This window comes from Mobula hypostoma, chromosome 7 (genome assembly GCF_963921235.1).
Source record: "Mobula hypostoma chromosome 7, sMobHyp1.1, whole genome shotgun sequence".
In the NCBI taxonomy this organism is placed as follows: Eukaryota; Metazoa; Chordata; class Chondrichthyes; order Myliobatiformes; family Myliobatidae; genus Mobula; species Mobula hypostoma.
Window position 1 is genome coordinate 152,027,811 of NC_086103.1, and position 12,670 is coordinate 152,040,480.

The following is a 12,670-nucleotide window of genomic DNA, read 5'->3' on the forward strand; positions in this document are numbered from 1 at the left end:
CTAATCAATAGAGACCTTCCAAGCTGAGGCAAATCATTGAATGATAATGAGGTTGAAAAATCTACAACCTGCTTGTCTATTTGGAACAGCTGATCCATTAGAGGTGGTTGAAAACTCCATCAGTCCAATCATGGAGTCCAGCTGTCCAGATACAGTCAAAACAAAGATGTTGTTTTGTTTTTAAAAAATAGTGAGGTAGTGTTCATTGTCCATTCGGAAATCTGATGGTGGAGGGGAAGAAGATGCTCGTGAAACGCTTTGTGTGTGTGTTCAGGCTCCTGTACCTCCTCCTTGATGGAACAATGAGAAGGGGTATATGGTGGGTGATGGGGGTCGTAATGATGGGTGTCGCCTTTTGAAGGTGTCCTCAATGCTGGGGAGGCTGGTGTCCACGGTGGAACTGGCTGCGTTTATAATTTTCTGCATCCTCTTTTGACGACTAATTCCATAATCATCGCCTGGTAGATCCTTCCAACATAAAAAAACAGTGAACACTGCATATTCTTCAGTGTAAAATTGCTCCTACTCACATCAAAGGATTGTGCTTAGTTTGTGATTGAGGCTCTGACTCATTTGCAACAGGAACCTGGGCAACTTATTACAAAGATAGGAGAGCAAATAATCATTGGGAATAGGATGATAAATGCTGTAACAACACATACATACTCAGCAGGCCAGGCAGCATCTATAGAAAAAATTGAATAGTCGATTTTTCGGGTGAGGCTCTTCACCAGGATTGGAAAGGAAGAGGGATGGAATCAGAAATAAGAAAGTGGGGGGGGGGGGGAGGGAGGAAGAAGTACAAGGTGGCAGGTGATAGGTGAAACCGGGAGAGGGTGAAGGGGTGAAGTAAAGAGCTGGAAGTTGATTGTTGAAAGGGCTGGAGAAGGGAGAATCTGATAGGAGAGTGTAGAAGATCATGGAAGAAAGGGAAGGTGGAGAAGCATCAGAGGGAGGTGATGGGCAGATAAGAAGAGAAGGTGAGAGAGGGAAACAAGGATGGGGAATGGTGAAGGGGAGGCAATTACTGGAAGTCTGAGAAATCGATGTTCATGCCATCAGGTTGGAGGCTATCCAAACGGAATAAAAAGTGTTGTTCCTCCAACCTGAGTGTGGCCTTATCCTGGCAGTAGAGGAGACCAAGTTCTAACATGTCAGAATAGGAATGGGAAATAGAAATGAAATGGGTGGCCACTGGGAAATCCTGGCGGATGAAATGAATGTGCTCAACAAAGCAGTCTCTCAATCAATGTCAGGTCTTGCCGATGTAGAGAAGGCCACACCAGGAGCACCAGGCACAGTAGGTGACCCCAGCAGTGTAGCAGGTGAAGTGTCGCCTTACCTAGAAGGACAGTTTGGGGTCCTGAGTGGTAATGAGGGAGGAGGAGGTGGAGGGGCAAATATGGCACTTGTTACACCTGCAAGGGTAAGTGCCAGGAGTGAGATTAGTGAGGAGGGACAAGTGGAGAAGGGAGTCACATAGGGAGTGATCGCTGCAGAAAACGGAAAGTAAAGGGGAAGGGAAAGATGTGCTTGGTGGTGGTATCCTGTTGAAGATGGTGGAAGTCCCAGAGAATTATGCCCGGATGTGAAGACTTGTGGGGTGGTAGGTGAGGTCAAGAGGAACCCTATCCCTGGTGTGACAGTGGGAGGATGGGGTGAGGGCAGAAGGAGGAGGACATCTCAGTTGTTCTGGAATGAAAAACCTTACACTGAGAACAGATGTGGTGGAGACGGAGGAACTGAGAAAAGGGAATGGCATTTTTTTACAGCAGTGGGAAGAGGTATAGTCTAGATAGCTGTGAGAATCAGTGGGTTTATAAAAGATATCAGCAGATAGATGATGGAATAGTAGAGATGGAGGCAGAGAGATCGAGAAAGGGAGTGGGGTGTCAGAAATGGACCAAGTAAATTTGAGGGCAGGGTGGAAGTTGGAAACCAAGTTGATGAAACTGACGAGCTCAGTATAGATGCAGGAAGCAGCACCAATGCAGTCATCAATGTAGCGTAGGGGGAGTTGGAGAGTGATGCTCGTGTAAACTTGGAACACAGGTTGTTCCATGTAGCTGACAAAGAAGCAGGCATAGCTGAGACCTATGCGAGTACCCATGGCTACACCTTGAGTTTGAAAGAAGTGGGAGGCACCAAAGGAGAAATTGTTGAGGGCGAGGACTCTCATGTTTGTGCTAAATGCTGTACTTTTCTTCAATGTGAGCTACCGCCCCAACTCCTCTCTATGACAGGATAAAAATTGTCCTTTTTAAATGTGCAAATCCCACAAGTGCTATCCTGAGTGCCATGGCTACCTACTTAGATACTGTAATCAATCAGGAATCACTGAGCTTTAGAATATAGTTAAAGGAAATTGACTGAAGCATATCAATAATTGGATAGACATCTTCCATAACAGTTTCAATGATTACATTACAGTGGCGTATACTTCCCCTTTAAGTATTCAATTGCCATAACTGCATTAACGATGGAATGTAAAAGAAGCCCAGAGCAAGATCCATTTTGGTGATGACAATCATCTACAGTGAAACCAAAATCAGTTCAAAGAATGTTTCTATAAAATAAACAAATTACAAAACTGCGTATTATCCTAGCCAGCGTTCAAACACCCTAATCAAATAATTTCAGCTCTTTGCAGTAATTAAGTAAATCCTTCTGTACCTGAATTACTATATTTTACAGCAAAAATTATATGATTACCTCTATTATTTCCACAGTCCACAAGTTGCAACAAGTAATGATATAACAGAATGAGATTTCAAATGTAAGATCAACCCAGGTAGTGCATACACACAAAAAAAATATATGATACTGTGTTAATCTTCTTGTAAATGAGTAAATCAATGTGGTTGAAGTTAACATTCAGCATGAGTTAAGTGTGTTAGAAACAAACATATGCAACTGATTGTACACTGAATGGTCTGCCAGATTACTTTTAAGACTGTAAATAATGCATTCTTCTTACAGATCCTGTGTTTGGTATCAAATACCACCAGCAGCTTGCTTCAGCTTTTGCATGAAGTTATGGTACTGAAAAATAACATCTGGTGTCTCTGGGTTCAACACAGTAGCACAGCTGAGTTCTCAGCTGCTGTCACTGCAGCTTCAGCACTCACATGAACTGGAACACTAACTTGGAATTGCTCTCTGCTACACCTCATAAGTAGAAATCCAGTGATTAAAAAGAAAACAAACTTAAGACCATGCAAGGAGTTCGTGGAATGACCTACAATGGATACTTTTTAATTCCAAAATTGTCCACTAACAATTCGAGATAATTGAAGACTCAGAAGGTGAAGGTCAACTCAGTTTGAGGTTCCACGCTGGTGCAGCAGTGAACAAATAAGATACGTTAACCCTTCCTCTGCTGTATTTCTTCTGCATGTTTGAAAAGTACAGTTCCTTTTCTGCCCTCTTTTAACTTTTCCATGGTACTAATTGGCACTAAGTCATCATCATATGATATGGTATGTGGTGATGCCATCACAGAGACAGTGCTGTCATCACATAGCTCTTACGACTCAATTTGATCCTGCCCTGAGTGAAGTTTGCAGGTTCTCCCAGTGACTGCATGAGATTCCCTTGAGATTGTTTTATCTCACACCACAATGGGCTGGTAGGTTAACTACACACAGAGTACCCCACTGTAGCAAAGAACATTTTACATTTTAGAACTAAACAACTACTGCCAATCATCACAAAGGGCTTTGAATGTCTGGTAATGGCACATATCAAAAACTCCTTTCCTGCCACATTAGACATTCAATAATACGCTTTCTAGCAGAACCACTCTATGACATCTGGCCATGCCACACCTAGAAAACAAGGACACTTATGTCAGAATGCTGTTGCTGGATATCAGTTCGACATTCAACACTATTTTCCCACAGACTTTGGTGAACAAGACGTCAGAAGAACTCGTACCACTCACACGCCTCTTCACAGCAGTGGAAACATGAGCAGTTTCAAACTTGTGGGAGTGCACATCTCACACAACCTCTGATGGTCCCAGAACACATTCTACACAATTAGGAGAGCTCACCAATGTCTTTACTCTCTGAGGAGGCTGTAGAGAGCTGGACGGTACACATTAATATTCATGACCTTCTACAGATGCACAGTGCAGAGCATCCTAACATGCTACATCACTGCATGCTCTGTGGCAGACAGGAAGGCCTACAACAGGCAGTCAAAACTGCCCAACGCATCACTTGCACCAGCCTACCTGCCATCAAGGTGCTGGAAAAGGGCCAGTAACATCATGAAGGATTTCCCCCACACTACCTATAGATTGTATGCCCTTCTCTCATCAGGGAGGAGGCTACGCAGCATCCACACCAGGACCACCAGAAAAAAAAACGTACTTTCCCCAAGCAGTAAGGCAGATCAACACCTCCACCCACTAACCCACCCCTCCACAACCCCAACCACCACTATTTTATCACTTCCTGTCAGTCACCTTATGTAAAGACATTCCTGTGCCTAGCATCACTTCATGGACATACAATCAATTTATATATATAAACTATCTTATGTATTTATTAGTATGTTCCTTTTCTTATCGTGTTGTTTTTGTGCTACATTGCATCCGGGGTAACAATTATTTCATTCTCCTTTATACTTGTGTACTGGAAGTGACATTAGGCAATCTTGAATCTTCAGTCTAAGCCCATCATCCCTACTGGGGAGCCAGTATTGACTTGATAGACTGAATTGCTTCCTTGCACATGAAGTCAAGTTTATAGTCATGTACAGTGAGATACAGAAACAAAGACAATCTTGTTTCCATCACAGGATTCAGACAACACACAGAATATAAATTATACAAGACAGTGAATGAAATGTTTCTGCCAGCTATAAATAAATGAGATTGAGAGAAACCTTGAAATGATTTTTTTTTCTATTTGTGAAGCATGATTAAGTATGGCATTTACCACTGTGCAGCAGCGATTTTCCCCCATAGGTCAAATCTTTCCCTTTTATTCTCTGCCTCTTTCCAAGTTTCAGAGCTAAATTGGTAAATTGATTTATTATTTTCACATTTACCAACATAGAGTGAAAATCTTTGCTTTGCATGCCATCCATTCAGATAATTTCATCACATCAGTTAATTGAGTAGCACAGAATGCAGAAGCAGGTGTTAGAGAAAAAATGCAATGCAGACAGGCAATGAGGTGCAAGGCCAGGACAAGATTGACTGTGAAGGCAAGTCCACCTTATCATACGAAGAGATCATTCAATAGTCTTATAATCGTGAGATAGATGCTGTCCATGAACCTGGTAGTGCAGGCTTTCAGGCTTTTGTATCTTCTTTTCCAAGGTAGTGAGAAGTATGTACCATGAAGAGATGGCTCATTGTAGAGATTGTGGATCAGATGATCATCTGCATCCTCTTGTTGGTGATCTGGGTTTAACTGACAAGGCCAGCAATTATTGTGCATTGCTATCTCTTCCTGAAAAGATAATGATGAACTGCTACAATCTCTTAGTGAAATCTCTTAGGCGGGAGGAGAAGTTGGCAGCGTGGCGCCATTTCTCTGGTGAAGTGATATCGTATCTGTTAAATAGGGGCCGTGGACAATTCTGATTTGATGGAGACAGACATGAAAGCACAGAGGAACATCTGGAGAAATTTCTGAAATGCCGGTTCACTGCCGCTGCTACTGTGCGATCAAGAATCTCCGGAGGGAAGGCCTTAAAATCCCTGGCTTTGCCTACTGCTGGTGACCGAGGCTGAGGTCGAAGCGTTCGGATAGAGATGGTGCTCGGTGCTCTGTGTCGGAGGGCTGATCAGAGCTCGAAGTTTTCGGACGACTCAGAGTCGGACTGTGGTTGGGCATGGCAGGTAGAGTTTTCTTCCTTCTCCCGTCTGCGTGAGATGTGGGACTTGCGAGAGACTTTGAACTTTTTTACTGTGCCATGGCCTGTTCTTCATCAAGTTATGGTATTGTTGCACTGTTGTAACTATATGTTATAATTATGTGGTTTTTGTTAGTTTTCCAGTCTTGGTCTGTCCTGTGTTTCTGTGATATCACACTGGAGGAATATTGTATCATTTCTTAGTGCATACATTACTAAATGACAATAAAAGAGGCCTGCGTGTCCTCGTAATCTAGTCTAATCTAAATGCTTCCACAGTTTTTTTTCGGATAGAGAGTTCTTTTCTCCTTTTCAGTGTATCATGTGCATAATAATGCAACTGTGTGGCTTATTAAGCCATTTCAGAAGGGCTTTAAGAGCCAACCACATCATCCTATCCATACCAAATGGTCAATATTATTGTTTAAACATCTGAAGTGTGTCCAGATGTCTCTCACCGAAAGGATAGATGAGGGTAGGGATAATGCATATTATCAATTTGGGGTTTAACAAGGCTTTTGACAGTGTCCCTTGTAAAAGATTAGTCTGGAATTAGAGTTAGGTAGATTCAAAATTGACTTGGAGGAGGGAGGCAAAGGGTGGTGGTTGAAGGCTTGTTTTTGGAAAGAAGGCCAGTAATTAATGGTGTGCTTCAGGCATGAATGTTGGGATCTTTGTTATTTGTTATTTATATAAATGATTTGGATGAGAATGCACAAGGATTGATCAGTAAGTTTGCAGAAGACATGAAATTTGGAGCTATTGTTGATGGTGAAGAGGTTATCTAGATTACAGAAGGAGCATAATCATTTAGTGATGTGGCTGAGGAGTGGCAAGTGGATTTCAATACAGGTAAGTGTGAGTTAATGCATTTGGAAATTCATACCAACATAGGACGTACTTTTTGAACGGTAGGGCCTAAAGAATGTAATGGAGCAGTAGTACTTAAGAATGCAAGTGTATAATTTGTTAAAAACGATATCATAGGTAGACAGGGTGGTGAATATTGTGTTTGTCACACTGGCCTTTATCAGTCAGGACATTGATTATAGGAGTTGGGACATTACACTGACACTCTGTTTAATGAAAGATGTGATTAACCTAGAAAGTGTATTGAAAACAGATATCCCACCTCTCCCGGAAGTTCCGGGAGTCTCCCGCATATTGATAGTCACTCCCTGATGCCCAAAAATTATATACAACATCTTGGAAATCGAATTTTTTGAGAGCGAGACAGCGACAGAGTGAGTGCGAGAGAGAGAGAGAGAGAGAGAGAGCGCATGCCATGGCAGAGTGTTCCAAAAAAAGAAAATATAAAATGTACGACACTAAAGTGTACCCCTGCCTAATAGGGATCAAAAATAATGACAGTGTTACTTGCTGCACTGTTTGCAACAGTGACTTTTCTATTGCCCATGGTGGGTTAAGACTGTACAAGACATGTTGAGGTGAGTTTAACAGGTGTCATTCGTTCATTAGCATAGCTAGCGTTATTTAAACTAGCTGGCTAGCTGCTAAGGAGCTACTCTATTGCAGACATCCCACTTCTCCCGGAAGTTCCGGGAGTCTCCCGCAAATTGTTGGTGCTACCTCCCTGAAATGAGTTTTTGCAGGGTGGGATGTCTGTGAAAAGATATATGAGGATGTTGAGAGGACTAGAGGGCCTGAGTTAAAGGGAGAGCTGGGCCAGGCTAGGTCTTTATTCCTTGAAATGCAGGAGAACGAGGGGCAACCTAACAGAAATGCTTAATATTATGAGAGGCATAGATAAGATGGACAGTATCAGTTCACTTTTCCCCAGGTTAGGGGAGTTCCAAAGGTTAAGTTGCTTGGCATTCAGGATGAATGGATTCTATATGAGCTTAGAGGGAGATACCACAGAGCAGTAGTAGATGTTATCTCTCTGATAGGAGGCCTATGACTAGTGCCATGTCACAAGGATCAATGCTCGATCTGTTGCTGTTTATCATCTATATTAGATCATAGTTGTTTCCACTGGTAGCTGAGACTAGAACTAGAGGACATAGCCTCAAGATTTGAGGGAGTGGATTTAGGATGGAGGTGAGGAGGAACTGCTTTTCCCAGAGAGTGGTGAATCTGTGGAATTCTCTGCCCAATGAAGCAGTGGAGGCTACCTTAGTAAATATATTTAAGACAAGGTTGGATAGATTTTTGCATAGGAGGGAATTAAGGATATGGGGAAAAGCCAGGTGAGTCCATAGTCAGATCAGCCATGATCTCATTGATTGGCGGAGCAGGCTCCATGGGCCAAATGGCCTACTCCTGCTCCTGTTTCTTACGTTCTTATAACTGGTAAACTGGATCAGCAAGTTTGTGGATGACACCAAGATTAGGGGCATAGTGAACAGTGAGGAAGGCTATCATGACTTGCAAAATAATCTGAACCAGATGGGAAACTGGACTGAAAAGTGGCAAATGGAATTTAATGTAGACTAATGTGAGGCGCTGCACTTTGTGAGTAAATGGCAGGCTAAATCACACAATGAATGGAAGAGCACTGAAGTGTGCAGTGGGAAAGAAAGGGACATAGAAAGACAGATCCAGAGTTCCTTAAAAGTGGCATCAAAGGTACACAGAGTCATAAAGAAAGGATTTGCCACATTGGCCTACATCAATTAGGACATTGCCTGCAGGAATTGGAATATTGTGTTGATGTTTTGTAAGGTGTTATGAGACCAAATTTAGAATACTGTATGCAGTTCTGATCACTTACCTACAGGAAAGGTAACAATAAGAGTGCAGAGAAGATTTACAGGGATGTTCTGGGACCTGAGCACCTGAGTTATAGAGATAGGTTGAATAGGTTAGGACTTTATACTCTGGAGTGTAAGAGAATGAGGGGAGATCTTATACTAGTACACAAATTTATGAGGGGTACAATGGTGTGAATACATGCAGACTTTTTCCCATCAGGGTGGGTGAAACTAAAACTAGAGATGACAGGTTTAAAGTGAAATGTGAAATATCTAGTGCACATGCGCTGGTCGTGCATGCAGCCTGTTACAGCCGTTCCGATCAGTATTCTTATTTTTTCTTCTTACTTTTTAACTTATGTTATTTTTTATATTTTTTTTCACAGTAACACGTCGAAGCTGCACCCTCTCTAACATGCTGGTAGAGAGAGATTTATTTGGGATTTTAGCGCTGGAAATAGTTACATTCCGACACGTCTCATTAGCGGGACAGAAGCATGGTCGCACTATTTATTCCAGGGACCAGCTGCTTGCGCTTATGCCGGCCAGTTTAGCGAGCAGAGTGGCGGACACCCCTGCTGAAATCCGGAGGAAAACACACAGAGGATGCAGAGGGGGATCACAAAGTCGAGGAAAGAGGACCGGGTCGAGACAACAGAGACTTATGGAGAAGAGGAGTTCGGTGGGTAATAAAATGGACGAGTTCACAGCACTAGCCAGGTGTCAGAGAACATTTCGGGAGTGGAGTGTATGTGTTTCACTGGAAAGGGGCTGCACGAGGACATACCTGATCAAAACTTCTCCATGGACGGCTTCCAAACCATTCGGGCTGACCGGAAGTGCACTGAGAGCGGTAAGCGTAAAGGAGTTGGGTGCTTACTGTTCTGGTTAACAACAGATGGTGCAATCCAGGTCATATTACGATCAAGGAACGTGTTTGTAGACTGGATATTGAACTTTTTACTGTTGGACTTCGGCCATATTCCACCGAGATACAACACTGGGCGGCACAAGAGGTCGTTCCTGCCTGTGGCCATCGAACGTGCAGCTCCTCCCGTGGAGGGTCAGACACCCTGAGCCAATAGACTGGTCCTGGACTTATTTTCCATCTGGCATAGTTTGCATTTTGTTGTTTGATTGTTTGTGGTTTTTGCATTGCTATATTTATGCTCTATTCTTGGTTGATGCGGCTGTAACGAAACCCAATTTCCCTCGGGATCAATAAAGTATATCTATCTATGTATCTGAGGGGAATATGAGGGGAAACCCCACTTCGTTCAGAGGGTAGTGCGAGAATGGAATGGGCTGACATTGGATGTGGTAGATGCAGGTTCAACTGTAAGATTTAAGAGAGGTTTGGATAGATACATGAATGGGAGTGGTATGGAGGGTTATGGTTCTGGTAGGAGTAGATGGGACTAAGCAGAAAGCCACGTCAGCATGGATTAGATGGGCCAAAGGGCCTGTTTCTGTGCTCTAGTGCTTGATGACTCTATAACAGCAAAAGACAAATTTCAAACATTAAGCACCAAAAGTATCCACAATTAGAACAATTAGAATATAGTAATGTTAGTGAAATACCTGTGACAGATTATAGATTTATAGGCTGAAGAGAGAAAGTGAGTAGTTTCATTTTGTTCAATTCTCTCATCTCCCTCTCCCACCTGATTCCATCTGCCCATCATCGCCTCCACACCTGGTTCTATCCATCACCTACCACCCTCTATCCCGCCTGGCAATCTTTTCTCTTCCTTCTCAATCCTGACGAGTAGCCTCAATCCAAAATATTGATTTACACCTTTTGTCTCCATGTATATTGTTGGACCCATTGAGTTCCAGATTCCAGCATCTGTAGTCACCTTCGTCATCAACAGGTGGAGATACTTTCCATATCAGATAATCCGACCAAGGAGGGAAAAAGGAGTGCGAGGGGAAGAGGAAATGGCTATTGTGGGTTGGCTGTCTTATCTACATATCTAGAAGAGATTTTACAATTAACTTCTTCATGCTGTAATAGTCCATCTAAAGTTTATTGAGTGCTTGTAGCCAATTCTGTACTATAGGGGATGGTGTGAGATGCAGGAATTATGTTTCAATGAATCCTCTGATACCTATTTTCAATTACTTTTCTATTGGCCCTATCAACAATGATTGCCAAAATATAAACTTTTGCAACTGATATCATGATAATTGTGTGTGTTATAATATATGGTGCCAAACCATTATTCTCAATTACTTTAAGTATGTGCTTTAGTGCCAACAATAACCAAGGATATGGTGGAATGACTTTAAAACCAATTTTCATCAAATCTTAAACATGAGAAAGTCTGCAGATGCTGGCAATACAAAACAAGACACACAAAATGCTGGAAGAACTCAGCAGGTCAGGCAACATCTATGGAAATTAATAGACAGTCGACGTTTCAGACTGACACCCTTCTTCAAGACTGAGAAGGTAGGGGAAAGATGCCAGAATAAAAAGATGGAGGGAGGGGAAGTAGGCTAGCTGGAAGGTGATAGGTGAAGCCAGGTTGGTGGTTAAAGTCAAGAGGGGGAAAAGAAGGAATCTGATAGGAGAGGACAGTGGACCGTTGGAGAAAGGGAAGGAGGAGGGGACCTAGGAGGAGATAATAGGCAGGTGAAAAGAGGTAAAAGTTAGAGTGGGGAATAGATGAGTGGGAGGGGGTAATTAGTTCACCGGAAGAAGAAATCAAACTTCTTGCTATCAGATTGGAGACTACCCAGACGGAATATAAGGAGTTTCATTTCCCTAATGTGAGTGAAGTGGCAGAAGTTCCTGCATGCAAGCTTTCACTGATGATCCTCATTCTCGACAAGGGAGCTTTGTAAACAGGGTTCATTATAAGGAGAAACAAAACAGTAAAAAAAACTGCTGAACGTGTAACTTCTCTCACTGCAGAATTCCCCGAAGATTCCTTGAGATTATTTTTCCTCATTCACATACTTAAATTCAACAACATAATTTGAAAACATATCATTATCTTCCACTTGTACATGGATAATATTAGCTTTGCTTTCCACCGCTTCCCTTGAGGATGCCACTGTTCCTCTACTATCAAACTATTTTCTTTTTTAACTTCTAGTTTTAAGTAAATCATAATTTCATCTAGCTAAACACAGGTAAGCCTGAAGCCATCATCTTTAATACTATTGTATAGTTTTTTTTCCTTTCATCACCAACTTTCATCCTTGATCTCTGTTTGTTGTCTTAAGATGAACCAGATCATACATAACCTCAATGCCCGATGGCTGCAGGGCAATAACTGCTCTCAAACGTGGTGGCGTGGGACCCAAGACTCCTGCACCTCCTGCCCGACAGCAGTAGTGAGAAGAGAAGGAGGTGCAGGAAAGCAGGTGGACAGCACTGAACATTTTCTGTAAATACAAAGGGTGATTGATAAGTTTGTGGCCTAAGGTAGAAGGAGTCAATTTTAGAAAACCTAGCGCGCTTATTTTTCAACATAGTCCCCTCCTACATGTACACACTTAGTCCAGTGGTCGTGCAGCATTCGGATCCCTTCTTTGTAGAAGTCAGTGTCTTGGACCACCAGCAGCAGGGATGATTGATAAATTTGTGGCCTAAGGTAGAAGGAGATGAGTTATACAGCTCTCGTTACATGCACGTGCAGTTCAACTCTTTGAGTGAAAATGAAGAAAATTTGAAGTTAATAACTCATCTCCTTCTACCCTAGGCCATGAACTTATCAATCACCCCTCGTATGTGGACTTGGGCTGTCGAGCCTTGTAGGGTCAAGAATGAAAGGTGATCTTAGTCATAGAGTATTGAGTCATAGCATACAGTGGGAAACAGATCATTTCACCTATCCAAATCCACATCAACCTTTCCACTAATCCTACATTAATCTTCTGTTTTATTATTCCCATATTCCCATCATCTCCTCCTAGATTCTATCACTCCTTTCTACCCAATAGGGACAATGTACAGCAGCCAATTAGCTTACCAACCTGCAAATATTTGGAATGTGGAAAGAAACCAGGGCGCACAATGAAAGGAAGAAAAAAAGAACAAATTCCACGCGGACAACATCCAAAGGTTTAGAGAG

At 42.4% G+C, this 12,670-nt stretch overlaps 1 protein-coding gene across 4 annotated transcripts in view; it reads left to right on the plus strand.

Moving 5' to 3' along the window:
• Nucleotides 1-10,716, plus strand: part of LOC134349663 (uncharacterized) — a 29,207-nt gene extending 18,491 nt beyond the window's left edge. For 3 of the 4 annotated variants that reach the window (XM_063054312.1, XM_063054311.1, XM_063054310.1), the window contains one exon: nt 8,972-10,716. In XM_063054312.1, coding sequence (XP_062910382.1) covers nt 8,972-9,477 — 506 coding nt within the window. In that variant the 3' untranslated portion in view covers nt 9,478-10,716. Of the gene's footprint in view, nt 1-2,979; nt 4,289-8,971 lie in introns of those variants that run through there. The other variant, XM_063054314.1, reaches the window with a different exon arrangement.
• The last annotated feature ends 1,954 nt before the right edge of the window (nt 10,717-12,670 follow it).